The following is a 27497-nucleotide window of genomic DNA, read 5'->3' on the forward strand; positions in this document are numbered from 1 at the left end:
AGGTTGCTTTTATTGACTTAAAAGCTTCAAACACAGAACACAGCAACTCATTTTCTGATTGTATGAAGCATCTGCTCCCAGTTTTCTGAAGTACACAAATTTACTTGTAGTCAATCACAGTCACCTCAGAAATGACCCCTTCCTCTTGTTTTCATAGCAATCAACATTAACCAAAGTGTTCCTATTCAAGTCATCTGTGTTACACTGGATTTCAAGAGCCAGGTAAGGGCGGGCAGACATTCCTTATGAAGAGTCCTTGGAATAAATTGTTCCCCCAAATACAACATTACTTAACGTTTAGATCAGGCCACGCTCATCAGTCCCTAATAGATTTGAGGGACTCACCAGTCTTTAATTTCCTATGTGAATCTGTAATTGTCCGCAGAGGTCAATTTCAGTGGACGCCTCATATAAATTAAAATTGAAGATAATGATGCCTGTTCACTTGATCAACTAAAATGACCAGCTGGGTTTAATGGGAGGAAAACAGAAACCCCTGTGAAATTGGAATAGCTTCAAAGGCGATAGAATGTAATTATTTTTCTGTAATGTTTCTTCTCCAAAGGTGACTGGCCACTGCACTGGCGGTCACCTGGGCCGCCATATTATGGAGTTGGATACAGCACTCAGAGCCACTGACCATATCCAAAGACACCAGTCAGAAGCCAGCGTTGTGCTAAGGCTTTGGGAAAATGCGGTATTTCTTTTCCATTCTTATTTTAGTCATTTCATTTACAGTAAGAGAAGTGCTCTGAGGGACTTGCTGAATTGACTTCCAAGAGGCAAGTTCTGATTTAGATTGGTACTAAAGTGTTTTTTCTTTTTTAGCCACAAGACATTTTCTTGGAGTTGTTCTAATTATCCTTAGGGTAATACAATTTTAGGTCCAAAAGAATCTTGATATCCTCAACCTCTTTATTTTACAGACAAAGACACTGAGGGTCAGGAGAGGTAAACTTACTGGACCAAGGAGTCAAAGCCAGAAAGAGGCAGAGGCTGGGCCAGAATTCAGCAGGTGAGAAGGTAACACCAAAACAGACTCCAGTCCAGGGTTTTGCTTATGAGTAAATGGAGAGTTATGCAGGGAAGGAAAAAAAAAATACTCTGGATGAAATTGCCATTTAAGCAAACCTGGGTTTTATAATGCGGTAGATATAGGAGCTAGCAAGCAAAAAAGCTGAGGAGGGAGGCGGGGAGAGATAGAGCAAAGGAACCTACAGACCACAGGCAGATTACCATCCCCACAGCTAGCAGTGAGCTCTGCTTATGTGCACCTGACTGTGTGCTGAGGGACAGGTACGCACATGCATGAGGGCACACACTCGGGAGCCAGCCTACCGGCTTGGGCTTTATTCCTGACTCTGCAAATTTTTTTTTTTTTGAGACAGAGTGTCGCTTTGTTGCCCAGGCTAGAGTGAGTGCTGTGGCGTCAGCCTAGTAACACAAACTCAGCAACCTCAACCTCAAACTCCTGGGCTCAAGCAATCCTACTGCCTCAGTCTCCCGAGTGGCTGGGACTACAGGCATATGCTACCATGCCCAGCTAATTTTTTCTGTATATATTAGTTGCCCAATTAATTTCTTTCTATTTATATTAGAGATGAGGTCTTGCTCTCGCTCAGGCTGGTTTCGAACTCCTGACCTCGAGCAATCCGCCCACCTCAGCCTCCCAGAGTGCTAGGATTACAGGCATGAGCCACTGTGCCTGGCCCTGACTCTGCTAATTTTGAGCAACCTTTGGCAAGTTGCTTAAATTCTCTATTCCTCAATTATTCATCTATTTAAAAGGATGATAACATCAGTATTTACTATTGTAAAGATTAAAAACCTTACTATGCTTACCTTGCTATTATAGAGATTAAATAAAGATTAAATAAATTGATATATGTAAAGAGCTTAGCACACAGTAAGTGCTGTTAGTGTCTGCCATTTTCCCCCTATTCACCATACCAGAAAATCGTGAGTTTCAGAATATATACATTAGTTGCATTCATTAATAATGTACAGAGATTCTTTATTTGAGATGCATACCCAAGGAATCTACTACAGAGACACAGAAAGTCATTGACAAAAACCTCTTTTTATGTTTAATGGATTAATTTCCCAATATGCATTGTTACAATGTAAAGTGTTTTTTTAATAAACAAGGACTTTTTTATTTTTAAAATTCCAATGATATTCAAAGTTTCATCTAAAAAGTCAGAAATTTCATTAGCAAAACAGTTAACGAAAGAGCACATCCATTGCAAAAATTAAAGATGGATTTTCATGGTGGGAAATTAGTGCTGAATCAGTGACCCCTGAAATCGTTATAGCAGCAGGTCAGGGATGTTGCATTTTCTTTTGCTAGGCCATGCTTCTTGGGCAGGCTAACATTTTTCCCCCCCTTAGAATTTGATGTTGTCAAAGCTGCCATTAACATTTTGCTCAGTTTTTAGGAGAAAGCCTTCACAGTGTGAATAGTTCAGATCTCAAAATTCAAACCATTTTAGATGTGCCTGAAATGAGTAGCACACATGGATAGTTTGGTTTATTTTTTCTTTCATTCTTTAAGTTCAATGGAAATTTTGAGGGGAAAAAAAAATGTCAGTCATCTATTCCCCCATTTTTTAATTAAATACTCTTGGCAATCATGTAGAAAAATAATCTTTCAGCGCTGTTGTAGAGAACTTTTCTGGAGCTGGCTGCTAATTTAAGACATTGGAAGATCATGGTAAGCCGCGTATCTTCCAGTCACGTGGTGGTAAATCTGTGAGAAAAATCAGAGGTCAGTTAATAATGATTCTATAATTACACATGTCAGTTAATATTTACACTGTCACATAATAGCTAATAACTGTAATGACCATTTCATTCAAAAGCCTCACTGGTACTGTGCTTCAGCAGTGGCGGCCTGCTTGGAAGAAGGCGGAGGGCGAGAAGGAGGTAGAATGAGGTCAGTCAGATGAGTTTTCCTCTCTAGGCCTCAACTGGACTTTTCCATTTCTTTCTCAGAAACACTTGTCGATTTATCCCAAAGAAACGGATTATTCCTCACCTGCCTCTCAATGTCGGAAAGCAGCGTGCTGGCACCAATTCGGAAGAGCTCTGGCTTCAGCCACTCATCCCCGAGCTCCTCCTTGACGAGAGACAGCCACGCAAGGGAATCCTTCGCGCTGCGGATGCCGCCCGCTGGCTTAAAGCCGATCTAGAAGGGAAGGGACAGAAGAGAACCACGATCTTTATTGTTATTAGGTTGCTTTAAAGAAACGGTACTGTGTTTATACAGAGTCTTGGTTCTCTTTTTTAAACACCTGTCTCACTTCATCAAACGAAAGAACTTAGATCAGTGACTCACACACCTTCAGGCCGCAAAATAACTTTTTCCGAGAGATTTTTGGAAGAATAGCCCTCATTAACATCTCACTTATTGGAAAGTCATAACCCTCAGCCATCTAGACCAGGGGTCCTCGAACTTTTTAAACAGGGGGCCAGTTCACTGTCCCTCAGACCGTTGGAGGGCCGGACTATAGTTTAAAAGAAACTATGAACAAATTCCTATGCACACTGCACATATCTTATTTTGATACGGGCAAAAACACCCGCATGTGGCCTGCGGGCCCGTAGTTTGAGGACGCCTGAATTCTAGACTGTCGCTTTGAACCTGGAATAAATGGGAAAAGAAATCACAAAAGCCCATTCATTCTATATATATTTCTACAAGTAAGCCTGCATGGTCACCTTTCAGCCTTTATCTTGAGGTTCAAAAGACATTAAGAGTATACGTGTATTTAAGATAAGAGGACAGAATCAGTGAGGCCATAGGTCACCTTAGCCAAACTGGCAGCAATCCAGCAAGGAGAGTTGACAGTTGTTTTAATCAACTGCAGGGACTTTTTTTCTTAAGTTGTAGGCACAGAGTGCTATAAAGCAGTCAGACCAGTTATGTAAGGATAGTAATTCAGCCAATATCTGATGTTTATAAATAGTGTCCCTGGATCTATTAGGAAAGGAAAGATATGTTCCATATACAGTAAAACCCTGATTTATCTAGATTTGCAAGTTTCAGGAACTTGACGATCTAGTAGAGAATCTACAGATGGGAGCGGTCAAAACAACACGCCAGAACCCACATACTAAAGCTCTCTCATTTTATCACTCAGAGCCACTCTTTTGATCTGTTGCACCAGCAGGAGGTGCTTGCTATCAGAACACTAGAGAAGGGAGATGACAAATGAGTGGTCCTATTGTCAACCCAAGTGGGAAACCTCATAGTTAACCTGAACTCTGCCATTCCCTGGCCATGCAGCAGCCACTCAATAGTCACATCTTGTCAGTCCCACCTCTTTAACTTCTGTGCCTCTCATATGCACACTTTCCTCTCTATGCTATTTTTTTTTTTTTTTGAGACAGGATCTTGCTCTATCTCCCAGGCTAGAATGCTGTGGTGTCATCATAGCTCACTGCAACCAGAAAATCCTGGGCTCAAGCAATCCTCCTGCCTCAGCCTCCCAGAGTAGCTGGTCTACAGGTACACAGCAGCACACATGGCTAATTTTTCTATTTTTTGTAGAGATGAGGCTTGCTCTTGCTCAGGCTTGTCTTGAATTCCTGGCCCCAAGCAATACCCCAGCCTCAGCTTCCCAAAGTGCTGGGATAACAGGTGTGAGCCACCCTGCCCGGCCTACTACTGTCACTTCTATGTCAGTTTAGATCCTTATCAAGTCTCAGACGGAATATCAGTAAAAGTTTCCTAACTGGTTTCCCTGTCTCAATCACACAATGTCACACAGCTAAGCAGTAGCAGTGCAGGGATTCTAACCACATCTACTCCTAACCTGGAGTCCAAGCTATGACTCTATCAGGCGTGGGGAGGAATAAGTAGGATGAGGTCAGTTGTTGAAAAAAAGCCAAACAAAAACAAAAAACCCCCAATCAATTAGCTGATATTAGTTTACATGTTTAATCATAGGAGCATTTCTATCAATTGGGTAGTGCTTCATATAGATTTTCTGTATAGTTCCGCTGGTGTCAGTAAGTCTGTCTGGCAATGTTTCCAAAGAGAGGTTCTAACATAAGTATATCCTTCTTTTTTTTTTTTAAAGAGAGAGAATATGGAAAACATAAATCTGCAATGAAATCAGTCATGAAATATTAAATCTCTGCTTCTCAGGAGTGACACTAATCATGATCTAGAAGGCACATTTTAAACCATCCTTAAATCAATGATGTAGAAACCTTTACAATCTAAGGGCTGTCCAGGCAACTTGTCAACAACCCAAAAGGCTGTACCTAATTTGCAGATACATACATGGATCCTCCTTGTTTGAAATCACACATGATTAAATGAATATGATTTCACTTGTACCTGTCTTTTTCTTAATAAGACTATGATGGACTTTATTAGCTGAGGAAAGAATCAACACAATTGAAAAGAAAGAACTGAAAGACAGCAAAATGTCCCCTCCCCTGTACTCTGATCTGGAACATTGACCACTTTAAACTTTCATTTGAATTATTTGCTTGTCATCTTAGGAGCTCTCCTGGGAAGGGACTTGCTCATTTTTGTATTCCTAGCATTTAACATAGGTTAACATGGCACCTGGTTAACTACTCAATAAATGTTTAGAACAAAACAGAGTGGGTCCCTAATGGTGAGTATGAACCCTGACAATGGAGCTTATGAAACACAGGTGCCTGAAGGCGAACCCCAGTCCCAGAACTCCAGGCACGGGGCCCAGGCATCTGTAAGTACAGAAAACTTCACATCTGAATTTGATGTTCTTTGGCTGAGGGTGAGAACCATGGACTGGTGAATGGTGAGAGTCTCCACTGAGGACCAAAGATAGATTTCTCATTTTTATAGTTTTACCTAAAAAAAAATTTTTTTTTTTTTTAAAAAAAAACTTATTTGGATTATTGTAGAAAGGCTATCAAGTAAAGCTTACTCAAGTTGGGTCACTTTTCATATGTAGGTCACAGTGGACACTTATCCTATTTGTACTTAAGATGTGAAGTTATTCTGAGGAAGAAAATTCTGGACGGAGTTTGTTTCCTCTCATAAACCAGGACATTCCCAAAAGGACAATCCAAAATAAACTGAAGCTACAGTCACATATAAAGTCATCACACCCACTTGGCAAGGGATTAAAGGTTCTTTTTGGGTATCTATTTGGCAGAAATCAAGAGAGGGGTTTTAAAAGATGCCCCTCAGGAAGGGAAAGCCCCATTAAACACACACATACCTGCACTACTTTTCTCACTAATGATGTTAAAAAAAAAAAAATCCTTTGAGATAATTTGCAGCTAAACAAGCAACTTGAAGTGAAAAGGAAAATCCAAACTCATTTTTTAAAAAAGCACCTCGTACGCATTTTTTCCTTTTAACTTCATATGTTTCAAAAAATATGCATTATTTTTCAAAAAGCTGACAAAAGCTAGCATATACCCTCCTCAGCTTAACAGTCTTCCAAAGAGCACATCCAACTGCCATAAAACGCAAAAATGGATATTTAATTCAAGGGCTATATAACGTCTAGCTACCTTTTCCCTGCTGTTTCACAGCATTTCATTATTTTGTTTAATAAGTTCATCTCCTCGAGAATTTTCTCTTCACCTCATATTATTAAAAGTAATAAGTTTTTCTGGACCGGGGGTTTCCCAACAGAAAAACCAATTTATGTGTGTCCTTCAATAATGACAGGAAAAGATTATTTCCCATTATATTGCATACTTTTCATATCGCCACCACAGCTTATCATTCAATAAATGTTACTCTGCAATTCTTTCCATTCCTCAAGGAAGTTTAATTTCTGCATTAACCTGTTTTCACTGGCCAACGCCTAGCCAGAAAGCCTCTGTGTTACAGCAAAATTAGTTCGTTAAAGAACCCATTTAGGAATCTCTTGTCAGTGATAAAATTGTCTTCGGTTAATAAAAGGACATAAAGTGAGTTTACATCTTGATCACACATACTCACCCCCACACTCACACTCACTTCCTGCTAATCGCACATTTTTCTCCATGAATGTGTTCTTTTATAATGAAAAGCAAATTAAACATTTATCTTAATAAAGGTAATGCATTCACACCTTCTGCGTATAAAGACAGTTATCGTGGCTGTAACTAGTATTATAAATAACATTATCTTTACTCTGAAGAAAGATTTGCTGGCAATAATATACCTTGTTTCCAGTTTTCCAGAAGAAATCTCTAATGGCCCGCAGCATTACTATAGCTACCGGGAAGGTGGCATTTACTGTTTCTTTTCCGGTAGAAGTCTTAATAAAATCTGATCCTAAAACAAAAGAAAGAAGAACTCCATGTTAATTAAAAATTTATTTTTTACACTTTTGAGTCAGTGGTAGAAATGAGTTGTATACATTTTTTTTCCTGAGGAAAACAACTTTATTTTTCATTAATTATTTGAAAAACTAGAACCCAAATCTCTCTTTAAAATAATTCTGTCCACACTTTTCCTCCCCTTACTATCAGATGAATTATACCAGGCACCAAATATATTATTCTCACTGACCTCTGGTAATCTTGCCTCCAAATTTCCACACTTCCAATTAAAATCAGGTTGGTTTATATATAACTGAGACGAATAAAAACAATTTTATGCTCGATGCTTAATATCATACATCATGACACTTTTACTACACAACTACCTACTCATTTTCCCCTCATTTGCTCATGCTTGATAAAAAGTACAAAGTATAGTTGTGACAAAACAAGAAGAATCACCATTAGCTGATTTCTATTGCATTGTTCATTAATGAAAGCACTATGTCTTTCAACAAGATTAGGATTTTCATGAAAGACACTATGCTATTTCATACCTTGCAAATACTTTAAACTTCCTTCCCTCAAATGTATCTTAAATCTGTTAATGTAGTTTAACAGAAGAGCACAAAGAGACAAAGAAATGATAATAATAGTTAAGATTCACTGAGTGCTATGCAATATAAATCTAGGTGCTTTACAAGTATTAACTCAGCCAATCCTTACAAGAACTGTATGAGTTAAATACTAATATGATCTCCATTTTTTAATTTCAAACTATTAAGGGGTACAAATGTTTTTGGTTACATGGATAGTTTTGTAATGTTTGAGTCACAGCTGTGTGTCTATCACTCAAACAGTGTTCATTGTTCCCATTGGGTAGGTTTCTTTATACCTCCCCTTCACCCTCTCTCCCCTGCTTGATCTCCACTAAGTTTTACATTCCTCTGTGCATGTGTGCTCATCAGTTAGTTCTAGTTTAATGATCTCCATTTTTAAAGAGGGAGTTGACACACAGAAAAGTTAAGTAACTTGCTTGAGGTCACGTGGTAAGTGGGGGAGGCAGAATTTTAACCAAAGTGTCTCCAAGAAACGTACCTAGGATCACAGTCAGGTAGCCAAATAGAGAGTCCATCTTTTACCTGGGTAACTAGTCTTCACATACTCAAAGTGTGGACCATGCACAAGCAGCATGGGGAGCTTGTTAAAAATGCAAATTTGGCCAGGCACAGTGGCTCATGTCTATAACCGCAGCACTTTGGGAGGCTAAGGCAGGAGGATCACTTGAGGCCAGGAATTTGAGACCAGCCTGGACAATGCAATGAGACCTCATCTCTACAAAAAACAAATTAGCCAGCCATGGTGGTGTGTGCCTGTAATCTCAGCTGCTCAGGAAGCTGAGACAGGAAGATCACTTGAGCCTGGGAGCTGGAGGCTACAGTGACCTATGATCATGCCACTGCACTGCAGCCCGGGCACCACAGTGAGATCCTGTCTCGTAAAAAAAAAATTGCAAAAACACAGACTTACAGGTCCTACAAAAGAACAACTGAATTAGAATCTAACATAAACAAGGTTCCCAGATGACTCGTGTGCTAATTCACAGCCCTATCCCACCAAATGTGTGGAATCATAACTAAAACTAATCTCGGAGATCATTCCAGGGTCCATCAAAGAAGTGGAAGACAGAAGTTGAAGAAAGAAGTAGCCAAAGCTTTCCCCTCTAGTTTCAGTTGGAAAAGATACTTCCACAAATACCGTATGGATAGAAAGGCCCAAAGAGACACAGCTTTATTAAGTACGCTGTGTATAAGGCATGTAGAAAATATAAAAATGAGTAATTCAAGCCCTTGCCCTCAAAACCATATACTCTAGGTGTAGGTGGAGATGAAATACAATCCCTGGGTAACCATCTGATGAGCTGGAAGTCAGGAGATCTGGTTTCTCTCTCTGGCTCTGACCGTTATGTTACAAATTCCATCTCCTTACCTTCCTCATTTGTAAAAATAGGTCTAAAAATTTCCTACTTGCTTCATAGTTTTATACAAGGCATCAAAAGAGACCATCTATATGAAAGCACTTTGAAAACTGCCAAGTATTATACAAATATATAATAAATGAATCAAGGACCTAGGTAGGACTGCAAAACTCTTGATAAATCAGAGCAGGTCACCGGAAGCCTTCTTTTCTCCGGGTCTATAAGCCTACAGGGGGAAATGGAGATGTGCCTGCCATGGACATTGAACAAATATTTACTGAGTGTTTACTATGTGCCAGACTCTGCTCTAGGTGCTGAGAATAGAACAATCAACAAAAAGTTCCTGCCCTTGTGAGATGTCCTAAAAGAGAAAGACAATTAACAAATAAATATATTAATAGAATAACTGTCAAGTGGAGATAAGTGCTGTGAAGAATAATAAAAAAGTGTAATGAGGCCGGGCGCTGTGGCTCACGCCTGTAATCCTAGCTCTTGGGAGGCTGAGGCGGGCGGATTGCTCAAGGTCAGGAGTTCAAAACCAGCCTGAGCAAGAGCGAGACCCCGTCTCTACTATAAATAGAAAGAAATTAATTGGCCAACTGATATATATATAAAAAAAAAAAAAATTAGCCGGGCATGGTGGCGCATGCCTGTAGTCCCAGCTACCCGGGAGGCTGAGGCAGAAGGATCACTCGAGCCCAGGAGTTTGAGGTTGCTGTGAGCTAGGCTGACGCCACGGCACTCACTCTAGCCTGGGCAAAGCGAGACTCTGTCTCAAAAAAAAAAAAAAAAAAAAGTGTAATGAGACAGAGAGTGATGGAGCTGGGGAAGGTAGCTATATTTAAAGAACCATCATAACAGCATCCCTGATTAGTGAACTCAAACAGAGATTGAATTAAGGGAATCTGGGGGAAAAGCATTCCAAGCAGGAAAACAGAACGTGCAAAGGCCTTGAAGTAGGCATATGCTATGTTCATTAATAAATGAATGAATGGACTATAGAACTGATGCCTGGTGCCTGCAACATCAGAAATGAGACAAAGAAAAGAAATTAAAACCTCCATTACAGATGTAAGAATGTGAAGGAAACATCCCAAAAGAATTCATGAGACCATGCTGTGTTTTCCTAATATGTCACAACATCTGATTCAATAGAAGGCTTTTGGATAGGATACTGGATATCATTTAAATTCTTCTAAGCATCTTGAAAGAGAAGATGATTAAGACAGATTGAACAAGGCCACATTTGGAGATCAACAAAAAAAGGCATGGTCACTTAAAAATCACACCATCTAAAGTCAATCAAAAGAGCCACTCTTCCTTTGGAAAAGTTTGGAGACAGGGTAAGGGATGGGGGCTCTCTTCCTAATGTATTTCAAGGAGCACAGCAGAACACCTACCACGGTAGCAACAGTGGCCCACACATTATTTGTTTTCTTGTCTGTCTCCCCCCCACCCCCCTTTTTTTTTTGGGGGAGTCTCAGTTTATGTCCTAGGCTACAGTGAGTGCCCTGGCGTCAGCCTAGCTCACAGCAACCTCAAACTCCTGGGCTCAAACAATCCTGCTGCCTCAGCCTCCCGAGTAGCTGGGACTACAGGTATGCACCACCATGCCCGGATAATTTTTTCTATATGTATTACTTGGCCAATTAATTTCTTTCTATTTATAGTAGAGACGGGGTTGGTCTTGCTCAGGCTAATTTTCAACTCCTGACCTCAAGCAATCCGCCCGCCTCGGCCTCCCAGAGTGCTAGGATTACAGGCGTGAGCCACCGCGCCCGGCCTGTCCCCCTTTCTTGACTGTATTGTAAGCACGTTTAGGGGCAGGTGCTATTTCTTTCTTATACACTTCATTATCTCCAGAGCATGACAAACTCAACAAATTGTTTTTGATAGATGGATGGATGGATGGGCATAGCTATTGAGAAAAAACAAACCACGGTATTTTCCACCTTTAACTAACGAGGAAGGGAAAACAATTTTGCATTTCATTCCAGTCCCAGTAACAACACTGGGCAGGTAGCAGGTGGCTTAGAACAAAATACTGATTGATTGATTGATTTTTAAATAAAATTTTAATTTTAGAACAGATTTAGGTTTATAGAAAAATTACAGACATAATACCGTTTCCATATACCCCAGACCCAGTTTTCTCTATTATTGCCATCTTATATAAGTATGGCACATTTGTTACAATTAGGGAACCCATGCTGATATGTTATTATTAACCAATGTCCATACTTTATTTAGATTTCTTTAGTTTTATTCAGTATTCAGTGCCATCGAGGATATTACATTTGTTATGTCTCTATAGATTCCTCTTCTCTGTGGCAGTTTCCCAGATTTTCCTTATTTTAATGACTCTGACAATTTTAAAATACTGGTCAGGTATTTTGTATGGCCCTCAACCGGGATTTTTCAAATGTTTTTCTCATGATTGGACTGGGGTTATGGGAGGACAACTTTGCCTTGTTCTTAGAGGGATTTCAGGAGAAAAGTATCCATTTTTTCACATTAAATATGTTAGCTGAAGTTTGTTTGCAGATGTTCTTTATTAAGTTGAGGACATTTCCCTCTATTCCTAGTTTGCTAAGAGTCTTTATTATGAATGGATTTTGGTTGTGGCACATAATTCTTTTTATACATTGCTGAACTCATCTTGCTAACATTTTGTTAAGGACTTTTGGTCTATGTTCGTGAAAAATATTGGTCTGTAAGTTTTCTTTTTTGTGGTGTCTTTATCTGACTTTGGGATTAGAGTAATGGTGGTCTCATAAAATGAGCATTCTCTCTCCTATTTTCTGGGAGAGACTGTGGAGAATTGGTATTAGTTCTTCCTTGAATGTTTGGTGGAATTCATCAATGAAACCATCTAAAGTTGATGATTTCTTTTGGAAGGTTATAATTATTTTTAATTATTTATTCAAATATTAAATAAAGAATAAAAGTACTTTATACTTCAAAATTAAAATATTTTATAAAACATTTACATAAATGTATAGTACATTTACATGATTTGTAAAAATATATTAACATTATAAAATAAAGAAAATTAAACTTAAAATAATTTCTCTAATAGATACAGGCCTATTCAGCCTATTTCTCTTTTTTCAGTTTTGGCTGTTTATGTCTTTCAAGGAATAGATCCATTTTTCATTTATCAAACTTGTGGGCAAGGAGTTGTTCATATATTATTATTCTTTTAATATCCATGGGAATGGTAGATAGCCTTTCTTTCATTTCTGATATGGGTGATTTGTGTCTTCTCTCTTATTCCTAGTTAGCATAGCTAGAGGTTTATCAACTGTATTAATCTTTTCAAAGAAGCAGCTTTTAGAGTTTTAAGAAATTTTTTCTCTATTTTTTTTTGTTTTCAATTTCACTGATTTCTGTTCTAATTTCTATTTCTTTTTTTCTGCTTGCTTTAGGCTTAAATTGCTCTTCTTTTTCTATTTTTATAAAGTGAAAGCTTTCATTATTGGTTTTAGATGATTCTTTCCTAATATATGCATCTAATGCTAAACATCTCCCTCTAAGTACTGCTTTTGCAGCATCCTTCAAATTTTGATATTGTATACTTTTATTCTCATTTAATTCAAAATATTTTTTAAATTTCTCTTGACACTTCTTTGAGCCATGTGTTTTAAAGTGTGTTGTTTAATTTCCAAACATTTGAGGATCTTCCTGCTATTGATTTATAATTTAATTCCATTGTGGTCTGAGAATATACTTTGTATGATTTCTATTCTTTTAAATTTGTTTATGAGTCAGCATGTGGCCTATCTTGGTTAATGTTCCATGTGAACCTGAATATGTATTCTGCTGTTGTTGGATGGAGTATTCTACAAATGTCAATTTGATCATGTTAAATGACCTCTTTATCCTTATGTATTATCCTTTTTTATCCCAGACAATGTTCTTTTTTTCTGAATTCTGTTTTGTGTGAAATTAATACAGCTACTCCTGGTTTATTTTGATTACTGTTAGCATGGTGTATCCTTCTAACCCTTTACTTTTAACCTTCTGAGTCTTTATATTTACAGTGAGTTTCTTATAGAATAATCTCTCTCATTTAATTGGTGTATTTAGACTATTACATTTAAAGTGATTATTGATTTAGTTAGATTAACGTCCAGAAGTTTTATAACTTTTCTATTTGTCGAATTTTTTTGTTAGTGGTTACACCTCTTTTTCTGCCCTCTCTGGCTTTAACTGAGCATTTTACATGATTCCATTTTATCTCTTCTCATCATCTCAATTATACTTCCTTTATACATTTTTTAGTGATTGCCCTAGAGTTTTCAACATGTAATTTTAACTAACCTAAGTCCACCTTCAAATAACACTATACCACTACCAGGTACTGCAGTTACCTTTTAAAAAAGTATCCTAATTCCTTTCTCCTGTCCCTTATAACATTGTTATCATTCATTTCACTTATCTACATGATCTACTCACTTAATAAATTGTTATATTATTACTTTAAACTGGTTATCTTTAAAATCAATTAAGAAAGAAAAATAAGTTATTGTTACTCTTCATTTATTCCTTCTCCGAAGCTCTTCCGTTTTCAATGTAGATCAAAGCTTCTGATCTACCTCATTTTCTTTTAACATTTCTTACGGGGCAGCTTTGCTGGCAATGAAGTCCCTTAGTTTTTCAATTCTGAAGGACAATTTTGCTGGATATATAATTCTAGGTTGTTGGTTTTTTTCCTTAAAAACGTAAGTATTTCACTCCAGTCATTTCTTGCTAACATGGTTTCTGATGAGAAGTCCATGGTAATTTTCTTTTTCTTCTATAGGTAAGGTGTTTTATGTCTCTGGCTTTTTCCAAGATTTTCTATTTGTCTTTGGCAGGCATCCTCAAACTACAGCCTGTGGGCCACATGCGAGTGTTTTTGCCCGTTTGTTTTTTTACTTCAAAATAAGATATGTACAGTGTGCATAGGAATTTGTTCATAGTTTTTTTTTTTTAAAACTATAGTCTGGCCCTCCAATGGTCTGAGGGACAGTGAACTGGTACCCTGTTTAAAAAGTTTGAGGACTGCTGGTCTTTGGTTTTCTTTAATTTGAATCTGATATGTCTAGGTGCAGGAGTTTAATATATTTATCCTACTTGGTGTTCTCTGATCTTCCTGGATCTGTGGTTTGGTGTCAATTTTGGAAAGTTCTTGGCAATTCAAATATGTTGTCTGTTCTATTTCTCTCTCTTCTTCGTCTAGTATTCTAATAATAAATGTGTTACCCCTTTTGAAATTGTCCCAGAGTTTGTGGATGTTCTGGGGGTTGTTTGTTTTCTCTTTACATTTCAGTTTAGGAAGTTTCTATTTATCTATCTTCATGGTGACTAATTTGTTTTTCCTCATCTGAATCCAGTCTACCAATGGGCCCATCAAAAGCATTCTTCATTTCTGTTCCAGTGTTTTTGACTTCTAGCACTTCCTTTTGATTCTTTCTTAGAGTTTCCATCTCTCTGGTGATTACCTACCATTTTTTTTTCAAGTAGTCTCTTTTTCCATTAAAGCTATTTAACATATTAATCAGTTATTTTAAATTCTCTGTCATATTTCCAACACCAATGTCATATCTGATTTGGTTCTGATTCTTGTTTTCTGGATATACACTGTTTTTTAATAGTTGTTTTCTTTCCTTTTAACATCCATTGAATTTTTTTGTTGAAAGCCACACATGATGTGTTGGGTAAGGAGAACTAAAATAAACAGGCCCTGCATGTGAGGTTTTATGTTAATCTGGCTGAGAGTTAGGCTGTGTTTAATGTTTGCTGTAGCTAAAGGTGCCACAGTCCTTAAATATCTATAGTACTCTTGCTTTTTCCCCCTAGTTTACTCTTGCCTTTCCTAAAATACCTTCTCAGAGAGAGTCTATGTCTTTGAGTTCTGGCGTCTGTAACCCACCATTAGTATATGGCAGCCATATTGGTATGGTGGTAACAGATGAGGGAGAAGTAGTCTATAATCTTATGGTTAAATCTTAGTCTTTTACTAGGCCTGTGTCCCTAGGCATAACCTTCACAAATATTTCTTAGCTTTTCTCCCCGACTTTGGTGAGACAGGAAGACTAGAGGGGAAATGCCCTTCTCCCAAGTGGGACAGGACTCTGGTAAAGTCTTTTTCCCTGGAGAGTAGGCTTTGTTTTGGAGAACACTCTGGGAACACTTCACAATGATTATCTTTCTCTTCATCTGCCAGAGCCAGGAAGGAACAATTCCTTGGCTCTTCACTGTGAAAACCTGGTGGGGTTCCCAGAGGTAAAACCCCAAAGGGTGTGGGGCAAGTGGGGGGGGGGCACTCTCAGCCTCCAGTAATCTGTCAAAATTACCAGTAAAGTGTTCCCACTAGTTTTGTTTTGTTTTGTTTTTGGCTCTAGGAGCTCCAGATAAGCAGATCTCAGCTGTGACCCTCAGGATTCACCTGTCTATCTCTCTCTCGATTTGAAGGTGGCAGTTTGCCTCAGGAGCTCAGTTATTTAATAGGTCTAATAAAAGTCACTGGTTTTCAGTTTATTTAGCTTTTTCTTGCTCTAAGGACAGGAGTTCCAACTTCCAGCCAGCCTTTTTACATCAAAGTTGAAACTGGAAGTCTTTAAACATAAAGCCAAGCCTTTATTATTTAGAAATCGGGTATGGGTACAAATAAGAATGTACATGTGGTTAAGGTGTATGCCAAGTAAGTATTATGATCAACGAGAATTGGAAAGATTCAGAAAGATTCACTTCAGCTAGACTAATACAGGAAGGCTTCTTGGAACAGTGGAATTTGTTACAGACCTTAAAAGAGAGATAAAATTTAAAGATGAAAGATCACATGGAGGAACACCACCATTGCAAGAAACACCAAAAGTGAAGAAAGTATAAGGCATGTCCAGACAATAATGAACAGATACATCTAAGAAATCTGTGTTGGGGATGACGTGAGGGGAGAGGTGGTGTTTTTAGAACATGTGACTGTAAATATCCTTTAGGAAAATACTATAGAGAGCTTTTTGAAACTGTAAACATTGTTTGGGCTCTGTGCTTTAGGCAACATGAGGTCTGATCACATGAAATCAGTGTTTTAAGATGCTAAATTTTGAATTGGATGTGTTGACGAAGGACAATTGAGAGTCAGAGATCATACAAGTGATTAAAAAGAGTTCAGGCATGCAAGCACTGGCTATTTCTTTAAATTCAGGAATAAGATCTAGCTTTAATTACACAAAATAGTTTAGAAAGTACATTAGTACTTTACTTCTGTCAAAAGAACAATGGATTTTCCAATGGGACTAAGTAGGCACACACTTTTGTTTCACTTCTCATTTTAATATTGCTTCCCTTGCCCTTCTGCTAAAACAAAATTACCTTTGAGAAATAAATGCTACACTTCGAATTACCAATACCACCGAGCACTACAGACTCTTCTCAGAGCTCGTGTAAATCCAACATTAACCAAGCTTACCTCGGCTCAGCTTGAGGGAAAAAAAAACCTTATGAGAAAATATCTCAAATTAAAACGGCTATCCATACATATGTTCTTTCATCAGTGCCCACAATTTGAACGAAATGGCTAAACTAGGAGATGAAAGGCCTGAAAAAGTCAAAGTAACACATTAAATAGACTAATATTCAACTGTGATTAGTTGAAATTAAAATTAATAATAAATTTATAGCATTATATTAAATTGTATTGTTTTTTAATTTTCCTAATTTGAAATCTCTAGCACAATACTTTTTTTGTGGTCTAAAGCAACTCAAAGCTTTTCTAAGGCCTATAATTACAAGTCTCCATGGTACAGTTTCATTAAAAACTTTCATTAAACAACAGCTGCCCTTGTATATGGTCTTCTAATCAATTTGGTCAAACAGAATGACTTCTAATCAGCTGTTGATAAAAATAGAAGATGAAATTTTAATTCTAATAGATTAACCACAAACTCAAGACAGTCTTCAAAATCCATCTAGCTCTATTCTCCAGTGGATTTAATGACTATTCAGCAACTCATTACTAAATAGAACAAGATGAACATTTTCCAGTTCATTAAAGAAATGTACTATGTATTTTTGCATTGTCCTCATGATTCGTTACAGGGAGTCTTAATTACAAGATAATGGATAATGGTTATTAAATGCAGACTGCAGTAATGAAGCTCTATTCATTTGCGAACCTCAGAGACTGCACAGAGAGGAAAATAAAATTACTAGCTTCAAAAGATTAACGGATCAAATTATTATTCAATTTTGAAAATCTCATTCAGACTTCATAGAAACAAGAAGAGATTAAAAACTAGTATTAAGACCAAAGTAGCACATTTAAAAAAAATAATATCTTAAGGCTATTACTGCATAATAAGCTTCAAATGTGATTATTAGAAAAACATATAGCTAACAATGGGAAAACATGCATTTTTATTTCTTGAACAAATCTTATTTATGATACAGGAAGTTACCAGTAAGCGCTTAAAAAGAGTCTCGGTGAACATGGAAGATATATGCTACTGTGGTACAAAAGAACAGCACAATGGAAGGTATTATTAACATTTTATACTTCACTAATGAAAAATAGGATTTAAAAATCAACTGCTGCTTGAGAAAGCTTGTCATTAAGTGGAATTCATGCCAATCCTATAATAAGAGCTTCTGAGCACATTATTCATTAGCACCATGTTTTCTATCGCTCTCTAAGAAATTACTGATTAAAGTTAGCAAGAGAGTTTTGTATGGTAATTCTGACACTAATTTATACCTACAATCTGCAGTGGGACACTTTTTTACAAAAAATAAACAGAGTGTACAAAAATATGAAGCCTCAAATTGAAACAGAGTCTTCAGTATTGCATTCTTTTGCTCAATATAGGTTTGAAAATGATTTGGGACGAGATAATAAAGATCCAGTGTTACGGTTGAAGAACTGGCCAGAATAAAGATGGAAGCAGAAAGTCCCTGTGGAGGTATCAGCATGGTGCTAATACTCAGCCTGGAGACAGTTATTCCACAAAGACATGCTTACATGACCCACGGATAATAGCTGCCCATGTGAAAAAAAAGAGGAAAGAGAGAGAAAGAAAGAAAAGCCTAAGAAGGAAAGAAAAATAGAAATATAAAAACTCCTGCTCCCTGCAATCTGAATAGTGAACTACAAAATACTTCTCTGTCAGTTCAGTCCATCATGTTAGCAAGGAAATAGAGCATCATAATTAAGCAATAAGGCATGTTCAAGCATAATGGCAATCAGAAAGCAATCACAATTTCAGGGTCAGAAAATATCTCTAGGCCGGGCTCGGTGGCTCACGCCTCTAATCATAGCACTCTGGGAGGCCGAGGCGGGAGGATTGCTCGAGGTCAGGAGTTCGAAACCAGCCTGAGCAAGAGCGAGACCCCGTCTCTACTATAAATAGAAAGAAATTAATTGGCCAACTAATATATATAGAAAAAATTAGCCGGGCATGGTGGCGCATGCCTGTAGTCCCAGCTACTCAGGAGGCTGAGGCAGTAGGATTGTTTGAGCCCAGGAGTTTGAGGTTGCTGTGAACTAGGCTGATGCCACAGCACTCACTCTAGCTTGGCAACAAAGCAAGACAGTCTCAAAAACAAACAAAGAAACAAACAAACAAACAAACAAAGAAAATATCTCTAATATCCCAAGGGTAAGATTAGCTCATGATAACCACATTCCTTCCAGTTGCCTTCCTCTCAATAAAAATAAAGTTGTGGCCATATAAAATAATGCAAAACTGTGTGATTCAAATGGAACACAAGGTGGGGACTCTGACTATATAATCCTTGGTTACTGACAATAATGTCGCTGGGAGGATGTTTTAAACAATTATGCTAACCACTCAAAAATATGTGGTAGAATCACTTGATACAAACAAGAGCCTTGAGTTATGTCTAATATATCAGAAGTTCTCTTTTACTTTTAAAACTTAGGTTTTATTCAAGATGGATTTAAGAACTGTAGTAATGCTAGAAATGAGTTACCAGTCAAAACAAATAACTTCTATTTTAATCGTTCAAACAACCCTAAGTTGTGTTTTAAACAAATTTGGAAAAAGGGAAGGATTACTTAATTCAAATATTTATAAGGCCATTTGGTCAGCATTTTGAACCAAGAGTCAAATTGGAAAACAACAAAATGTCTCCTAAACCTGGTTCTGTAGCTTCTGTGATTTTTAATACTGTATTAGGTCTCCTGAGGATGTTTGCAAATCTCTACACAGAATTAACAGCCCAAATATGGGCTCCCAGAAATGATGCTACACTTCTTAGTTCTCACCTCTCCCCTCCCCATGCCCTCTTCAGAGGACGGTTGTTAAGGAAAGAGAGTTGCCCGAAAGTGAGCCCTAGAAGACCTGTCATCAAAACAAAGGGCTCTGCAATTAGCCAGTGGTGGTGGCTGCACAAGTTGGTGAGTCTGCAGAAAACCCTGAAATGTATACTTTAAAGGGAGAAATTTATTGTGTGTGAATCGTATCTGGAAAAAACAAAGGGAAATGAGTTCACAAGGGAGAAAGGAGGAGAAAAAGAAAAACTACATAGTAAGAGTAATGCTTAAATTATGGCAAGTATATATAATCATTTGTACCTTCACCCCTTTTCCTGAACTCCTATTTTAAGGCTGCTCCTAGTCGTCTCTGTAAGTAGTTTTCCATTAGCTCCCAAATAGGACATCCATAATCCAGGCCTCTTCCCTAATCATCATGGAGCCCATCACTGGTCTAAACAGACATGGTTACTTATTGATGATGCTTCACTTGCTAGAGAAGGTTGGACAAATGAACAGCATTCATATTCATTAAACTACCTAAAGGATTAGTTTAGGTAGACAAATACTTCAAGACATTTATACTTACAGTTCCTTAAAAAGATTTTTAAACAGTGGTACCAACACTGGGGATTTCACACTGGCCAAAGGCCCTTTTAGGACCAGGTCAATGATGCCAGCTGGGAGTCACTGATTCTACCCTGTCAGGTGTGTAGGCCTGCACCGCACTGTCCAGTACGGTAGTCACTCACTATACGTGGCCACTGAGTGCTTTGGAATGTGCTTAGTACAAGCTGAGATGTGACATAAGTATAAAATACACACAGGGTTTTGAGGACTTAGTACAAAAAAATAGAATGTGAAACATCTCAATAATTTTCATATTCATTACACACTGAAATGATATAGATTTATTCAGTTAAATAAAATATATTATTATAATTACTGTTTCACCTGTTTCTTTTTACTAGATTAATGTGGCTACTAAAAATTTTTTAATTACATATCTCTATTTTAAATTACATATCGCTATTAGCACTGGTCTAGGGCTTCACTGAGACACCAAAACATGAAATCACTCTGTATAGGCTAACAATTTGATACCCTTTTACACCAATATCCTTTAAAGGTTGGCTTAAAATTTGAGGGAAAAAAAGGGCTTAATTCTGCTTAAAGGTAGAAATAAAACAAGAAGATCCCAGTGACAGCACTTGACTATTCTCTCTTGTCGCAACTATTCAGCTCTGCTCCCAAATTTGAATACTTCACTTAGCAAAACAAAAGCTCTGTTACTAACTCAACCTATTCTCCTTAGAAAGCAGAGGATGAGAGCATGTCCCTAGAATGCCTTATGTCTAATCCCCAATGACAGACAGCAGAGGAATTCTAATAAATACAATTTTCTCTGTCTTGAACATTTTCAGTGGTTTCAATGCCTCTTAGAGATTATCGTTCTGGGAAACTGCCCAGCTGGCTGGCCCCTTAATCCTGTTCTGGAACTGGCCTTGCTTTCAGTTTTCAAGCATACAGGAGTAACTCTAACAGTACACTTATAAACTCATGACTACTGGTATGTATGGATTATGCTCATATCTCAGTGCTCAACCCAGCCACCCTCTTTCTCAAGCCTTCAACATCCATTCAACTACTATTTACTGAGCACATACTATGTGCCAGTAACATACTATGTGCCTGTTCTAGAAACTAGGAACACAGCAATGTATAAGACAAGGCTAAAAGTATGAAACTCTGTACCTTTAAAGGAAATACTGATTCAAAAGTTATACATGTTTTCTCTGACCACCTAATTTAGAAAAAAATATCTCTCCATTACATTACCCTCTGTTTTTCAGAAAGCCAGTGGCACTGCTGAGAAGGAAAAAAAAAATGAGATTCATGGCAATTAAGCCAGTACCCTATAATCAAAAGAAAATGCCAAAAGTACCCACCAGCATTATTATTATACGAGTTATAATAGTTTGAATAAAACATCAAAATGTATTAGACTTAATATAAAATGAAAACATCGATCTGTAAATCAAATTACTGATGCCAAATATCTCAAAATCAAAATGCTTTTCCTTTCTGGCCAGCCCCTAAAGCTGAACTTATTAATGTAGGGATTTACTGTTGGGCAAATGTTCTCTATCGATACGGTTTTAAAGTCACCTTATCTTAAAATGACACAATTATATCTAACACATTCTTTTTTCTTTTACTTTTCCTGTGAAAGAAGAGGGAGATAGAACTTTAATATAAGGGTACAGGATGAGCACCTCAAATCAAAAATCTTAAATCCCAAATGCTCCAAAATCAGAAACTTTTTTTTTTTTTTTTTTTTGAGTCAGTCTTCCTCTATTGCCCAGGCTGGAATGCCATGGCATCAGCCTAGCTCAAAGCAATCTCAAACTCCTGGGCTCAAGCAAACTTCCTGCCTCAGCCTCCCAAGTAGCTAGGACTACAGGCGTACACCACCACGCCTGGCTAATTTTTTCTATTTTTAGTAGAGATAAGGAGTCCCTCTTGCCCAGCTCTTGTCCAGTCTGGTCTTGAACACCTGAGCCCCAAGCAATTCTCCTGCCTTGGCCTCCCAGAGTGCTAGGATTACAGGTGTCAGCCCCTGTGCCCAACCCCAAATCCGAAACTTTTTGAGCACTGACATAACATTCAAAAAGAAATATTCATGGGAGCATTTTGGATTTCACATTTTCAGATTTGGGATGCTTAACCGGGTATAATGCAAATATTCCAAAATCTGAAAAAAAAAAAAATCCAAAGTCCAAAACACTTCTGGTCCCAAGCATTTCAGATAAGGGATACACAATCTGTAAAATATGATTTGGTATCACTATACTTTGGCAAAGAAGAGTAAAATGAAGAAATGTTTCAACAAAATAACAAGCTAGATATGCTTTAAACAACTGAATTTCATTTTGATTGTGCTCTCTATTGTCACTAGCCAGTTTGGAATATATAGTATATATTAACATTAAAAGGCAGGTATGCTTGTGTGGAATCTATTAACTTGAGAGAAAATTACTCAAATTGAAGAAATAGCTGCTTAAAATGGATTTAGAAATACATTTTACTGAACAAAGCAAGCTAGAAAATTAGGCTACTTTATCAGGATTAGAAAGTGCTATGAATTTTAAACACAAAGCTTTTAAAAACAATGCAGAACATATTTGAGATTATCATACCTCAATGTCATCATAAATCTTTTTTTTTTTTCCAACAACTGATGATAAGTATGTAGAGTTTCTTTTTACAGTGACCTGTCTTTCATAAAAGAAGTTGTGTTAATTTTTTCTGTGGGGAGTTTTATCTCCAGGTGATTATTTCACTGTACTTGGAGACTCGTGTGTTTCCCATTAGCAGATCTATAGATGGGTGAACTTTGAAAAGGCTCTGAATGGAAAGCACTTACCATGTGGAGCCGGGGTTGGCCATCTGGGTTACTACAGTTACCACTTACCAACCGCTTACAAAGACAATGCTGCCTCTCTCCTTCTGTTCACAAACAATTTTCAAGTTAAAATTCGGTCTCTATTTTTCAACTAGTCACGCCTTCATTTTTATCTTTATTCCTTTTCACTCAGGCACCAACCAGAGACCTCGATTCCTCAACAAAAGAGATAAGTGCTGGCCAAGGAGAAAGCTACAGAGCCCAGAAAACCCCATCTATGGGTGAAGGTACAATCAGAAAAGGTCACCATAAACTTCTGCCAGGTCATGTTGTGCGCTGCTGGGATATTAGAATCATTCACAAATTCCTGAAGACACATGAGGCGAGGCAAGGAGAATGTGGGGAGAAAAAAGGTTTATGAACTGGGCAGGAAGAATGGTCCTGACCTAGACTCTGCAAAAGTCATCAATTAATACTGAACATGCTTGCAAGCTGGATCCACTTTGCATGTTAGCTGTGACTCATCTCCCCAGATGTTACATGTTTTTTTTTCAAGGCATTGCCTTGCCTATGAATATATATGCTCATATGCTATATTTCTCTCATAGCAAAGGGCTATGGGCTCCTTTTCTAAAATTTTATTTATTTATTTTTTTTGAGACAGTAGTCTCGCTTTGTTGCCCAGGCTAGAGTGAGTGCCGTGGCGTCAGCCTAGCTCACAGCAACCTCAAACTCCTGGGCTCAAGCAATCCTCCTGCCTCAGCCTCCTGAGTAGCTGGGACTACAGGCATGCGCCACCATGCCCAGCTAATTTTTTCTATATATATTAGTTGGCCAATTAATTTCTTTCTATTTATAGTAGATATGGGGTCTCGCTCTTGCTCAGGCTGGTTTCAGACTCCTGACCTCGAGCAATCCGCCCGCCTCAGCCTCCCAGAGAGCTTCTAAAACTCTTAAATAGAAATTATATACAACCACATAGTAATCGTGTACATTTCAGACAAATAGGATATGCTACATACTTAACACAGAGGTTTTCTTGGTCACAGAACTTCCTATTACAGAACTTCCTATTACAAAACTAATAGGTTTGATTAAAAGACCATTCATTTTTAGACTTCCTCCCAGCAGAAAACACAATATAGTTTCTTAACATGTATACTGTCAAAGTTAGGCTTTTTACCTACCTTTACTGTCCTTTTAAACCTATGTTTTAAATTTTTGATACATATTTAATGTTTTTAATACTACCTGTATAATTGCCTTGAGTGTGGCATTTATTTCCTCCCCTTAAGTACATGTTAGAGTCCTCTATGTCGTTGATATAATTTCTCCCATGTATTATTTCAGGGGAGTTATTAAATGTCAAAATCAAAAGTGAATACATGGGTGACTTAAACATATAAAACCTTAGTGAAGAAAAAAATTCAGCTGTTCAAATTTATTACCAAAATGAAAAATGAGATTCACAATGATAACTTGTAAAGCAAAAAGGCATTTGGAAAACTGGGTTAGGACAGTAAACAGTGCCATCTTATGCTGGAGATCTATTTACTTGGGCTTTTGTCACAAGTATCATAAATTTACTCCAGAGGAAGGTTTTCTGGGTTAATGTGGCCCAATTTTTTATATTTAATACATGAAAATTAAAGATAATGAAAAATTTTAAGTATGAAGAACTAAAAAGTATTGTAATATGGGATGAACAGACAAGTCTAGTTTGATCATGCCATTTTTCATCATAAAACCTGCTTTAAAGAGTAAAACCCTAGGATTTCCACTCTCTGGGCTATGAATTTAACCTAATATTTCATTGTTCTCTTCTGCTACTCACCCTAAAGCATCTTAGAGTCTAGCTAATTCTGATCGTGCTGACAATACAACAAAAGCAAGAGGAGGAAGAGGAGTAGAACAGGTCTTCTCTGAGAACTACTAGGTGCTTGGCTCTACCTAAACACCTTACATATCTACTCTCATTTAATCCTCACAATATCTTAAAAGGCAGGTGCTCTTATTATCTCTATTCACCAATGAAGAAACCAGGGTTTAGAAAGACTGAGAAATGCATCTAACCCAACAGCTTGTAAGTGTCATGAATGGAATTTGGATCCACATTTTTCTAACTCAAAGCTCAGGCTTTTAACCACTACACACTTCTGCTTCCTGAACCAGACTAGTTATAGTTCTGCAGAAACACCCTCTTACCTTATCAACTTTGTAGTACTCTGCATCCTTCCTCTCTCTGTCAAAATCCTACTTAGCCCAGTTAAACTATTTCCTTCAATATGAAATGGCGTGGTCATTGCTTTCTTCCTACTTTGAATACAAACATGATGACTGGAGCTGTGGCAGCCATCTTATAACCACAGGGAAATGCCAAGAGAGTAACAGAGACACCAGTCCTGACGCTGATGATGAACCAACAGCAGTGACTGGCTGTACCTCCAGACTTCTTGTTATATAATAAACAAACAAACAAAACAATTAAGCCACTGTTGTCAAGTTCTCTGCTATATGCAGCCACACTCAATCCTGATACACAGCCCCTGGACTGTTTATTTTTGCTCTGCTGACCTTGAAATCCAATGGTACATGACATTAATTTACCAGGGACATCAATCACACTCTGCAACCATGGACACAAAGTTACCACTCTTACACACACCATACGTACACATTCTCTGCTCTGCCTAGCTGAGACCCCTACAACAACACCAGCTTTGCCCATCTGGGCCCCTAATTCCCCACTCCATTTACACTGGGAAATCAGACAGGAGTCATCAAAGTCCAGCTCAATAAAACATGGAAGGAAAAGTAGCAGGTGAAAAGGGCTTTGAGAAAACCATTAGGAATTATCAGGCAAAGCTAAAAATAAGAAGCCACAGCATAGTAGGATTTTTGTTGGAGAAACAACCATCTAAAGGCTGAAGAATGAAGCGTATACACCAGTCTGTCTGAACATATTACTGAAGAAACAGAGAGAAAGGAACTTTGTTATTAATCAACAGAGGATATAAGCAGCTCTAGCAATAGTAGAAAATGGAGGAAGAAATCAAGATACAAGTCTTAAGAAGCTCACTGGAGAAGATACTGAGCCTGAATGAGCTGAGAAATTTTTCTATGCACCTGCTCTTCACTCTCTAACATAGTGAGCTCTCTGTGAGCGAACATTCTTTGAGGGCTGTGCCTGCCTCGCTCACCACCATTATTTTGATCACACAGCTACTAACACAGTGCCCTGTGGATAGTATAAACTTAATAAATACTTGAATCCACATGGAGTCTGTGTTAGGCAACCCTTGAGAACAAATAATGTCCATAATGAACATTAAAAAAATTCTTTGATGATTCTACAACTGCAGTTGCCTACTTGCAGGAAATATTAAATAATTAAACGGGTTTATTTAATTATTTTCTCTACTAAACACTTATCCAGCACCTACCATGTGTCAGGCACTGTTCTAAGAGTTTCTATAATAATTCGACAATCTTAAAAAATAAAGTGGTTATATGACACCCCAGGCTCCTACTAAAAGCCATCTTGTAAGCCTGGGAGTAACATGGGGCAAAGAAGTAGTAGTAACATGGGGCTAAAGTAGTCAATAAGGAATTTTTCAGAAATTCCCCAGCTCTTAGGACCTTTCCTTGACCTGCTCCGTCCCACCAGAGATATCTGTGAATAACCACTATGTCGTAGGCTGTGGATATTCTACGACACTATGTCGTAGACTGTGCCCAGCAAGGATAAAAGCCACTGTCCCTGACTAGACACCGCTCCATTCCGAAAAAGGCAGGCATACGTGCTGAGGGACGGTCCCAAGTGCCACAGCAGAGGGGGACAGCGAGGAGGTATGATCAGGAGACCGTGACCGGTTCAGAATCCACGTGGGGCACGATGCGTGGATGTGAATGAGGTTTCTGTCTCCAGACGGCAGGGCCAGCCGGAGGAGCCGAGTGTGGAGAGAGGGCAGTTTAGTTCCAGCACATCCTAAATGAGGCTGTTCATGAACTGACTGGTAGCGTTTGGGCTTTGTTTTCCTGATTTTAGTCCTAGTTTCAGTCAGTTTCACTGAACAAATGTGTATTAAATGTTTTCTGCTGTCTTCTTTTTCAGCTATTTATTTAGGCAGAGCACTAACACAAAATATCTCCACTGGCAACACAGTTTCGGCTTAAAGAGAAATTTTCTCTTTTCTCGAAGGGTTTCTGATTTGGGCTGGGCAAATATCCTCACTTCGCTTCACTGCGGGGAAGAGGGGAGAGGGTGAGGAAGGGATTGTAACCTATGGTCTCAACTCAATAGATTTTTTTTTTTTAATCAAATATTTTTACCAAGTCTACATTTAGTTCTCTTCATCTATCAACTAGTTTTCCACAAGTAATCTTCAACATTTGCTGAACAGGCTACTTCCTTCAAACAGTCCTAAATGTTAACAGGCTTAAACTAAAGCGTGAGGATCTAACAGTGGAATTTCAGACGTCAGCCACAGGAATGGGGAGGAGGTGCTGTTTAAAGAGATTGCAAGGGAGGTTTTCTAAAACTGGACCACTTACACTTGAATGCTTATGCTCCCACAGTTATGTGCTCATTG

General features: G+C 38.0%; 1 protein-coding gene across 1 annotated transcript in view; it reads right to left on the minus strand.

The window, feature by feature from the left end:
- Window positions 1–2061: 2061 nt before the first annotated feature.
- Window positions 2062–27497, minus strand: part of DERA (deoxyribose-phosphate aldolase) — a 101393-nt gene continuing 75957 nt past the window's right edge. The window contains exons 7-9 of the mRNA XM_012775829.3: window positions 7164–7276; window positions 3038–3187; window positions 2062–2749 (exon numbers count right to left, since the gene is read on the minus strand). Of these exons, the coding sequence (XP_012631283.2) occupies window positions 2693–2749; window positions 3038–3187; window positions 7164–7276 (320 nt within the window). The 3' untranslated portion in view covers window positions 2062–2692. The remainder of the gene's footprint in view (window positions 2750–3037; window positions 3188–7163; window positions 7277–27497) is intronic.

The sequence above is a fragment of the Microcebus murinus genome, chromosome 10 (assembly GCF_040939455.1).
Source record: "Microcebus murinus isolate Inina chromosome 10, M.murinus_Inina_mat1.0, whole genome shotgun sequence".
In the NCBI taxonomy this organism is placed as follows: domain Eukaryota; kingdom Metazoa; phylum Chordata; class Mammalia; order Primates; family Cheirogaleidae; genus Microcebus; species Microcebus murinus.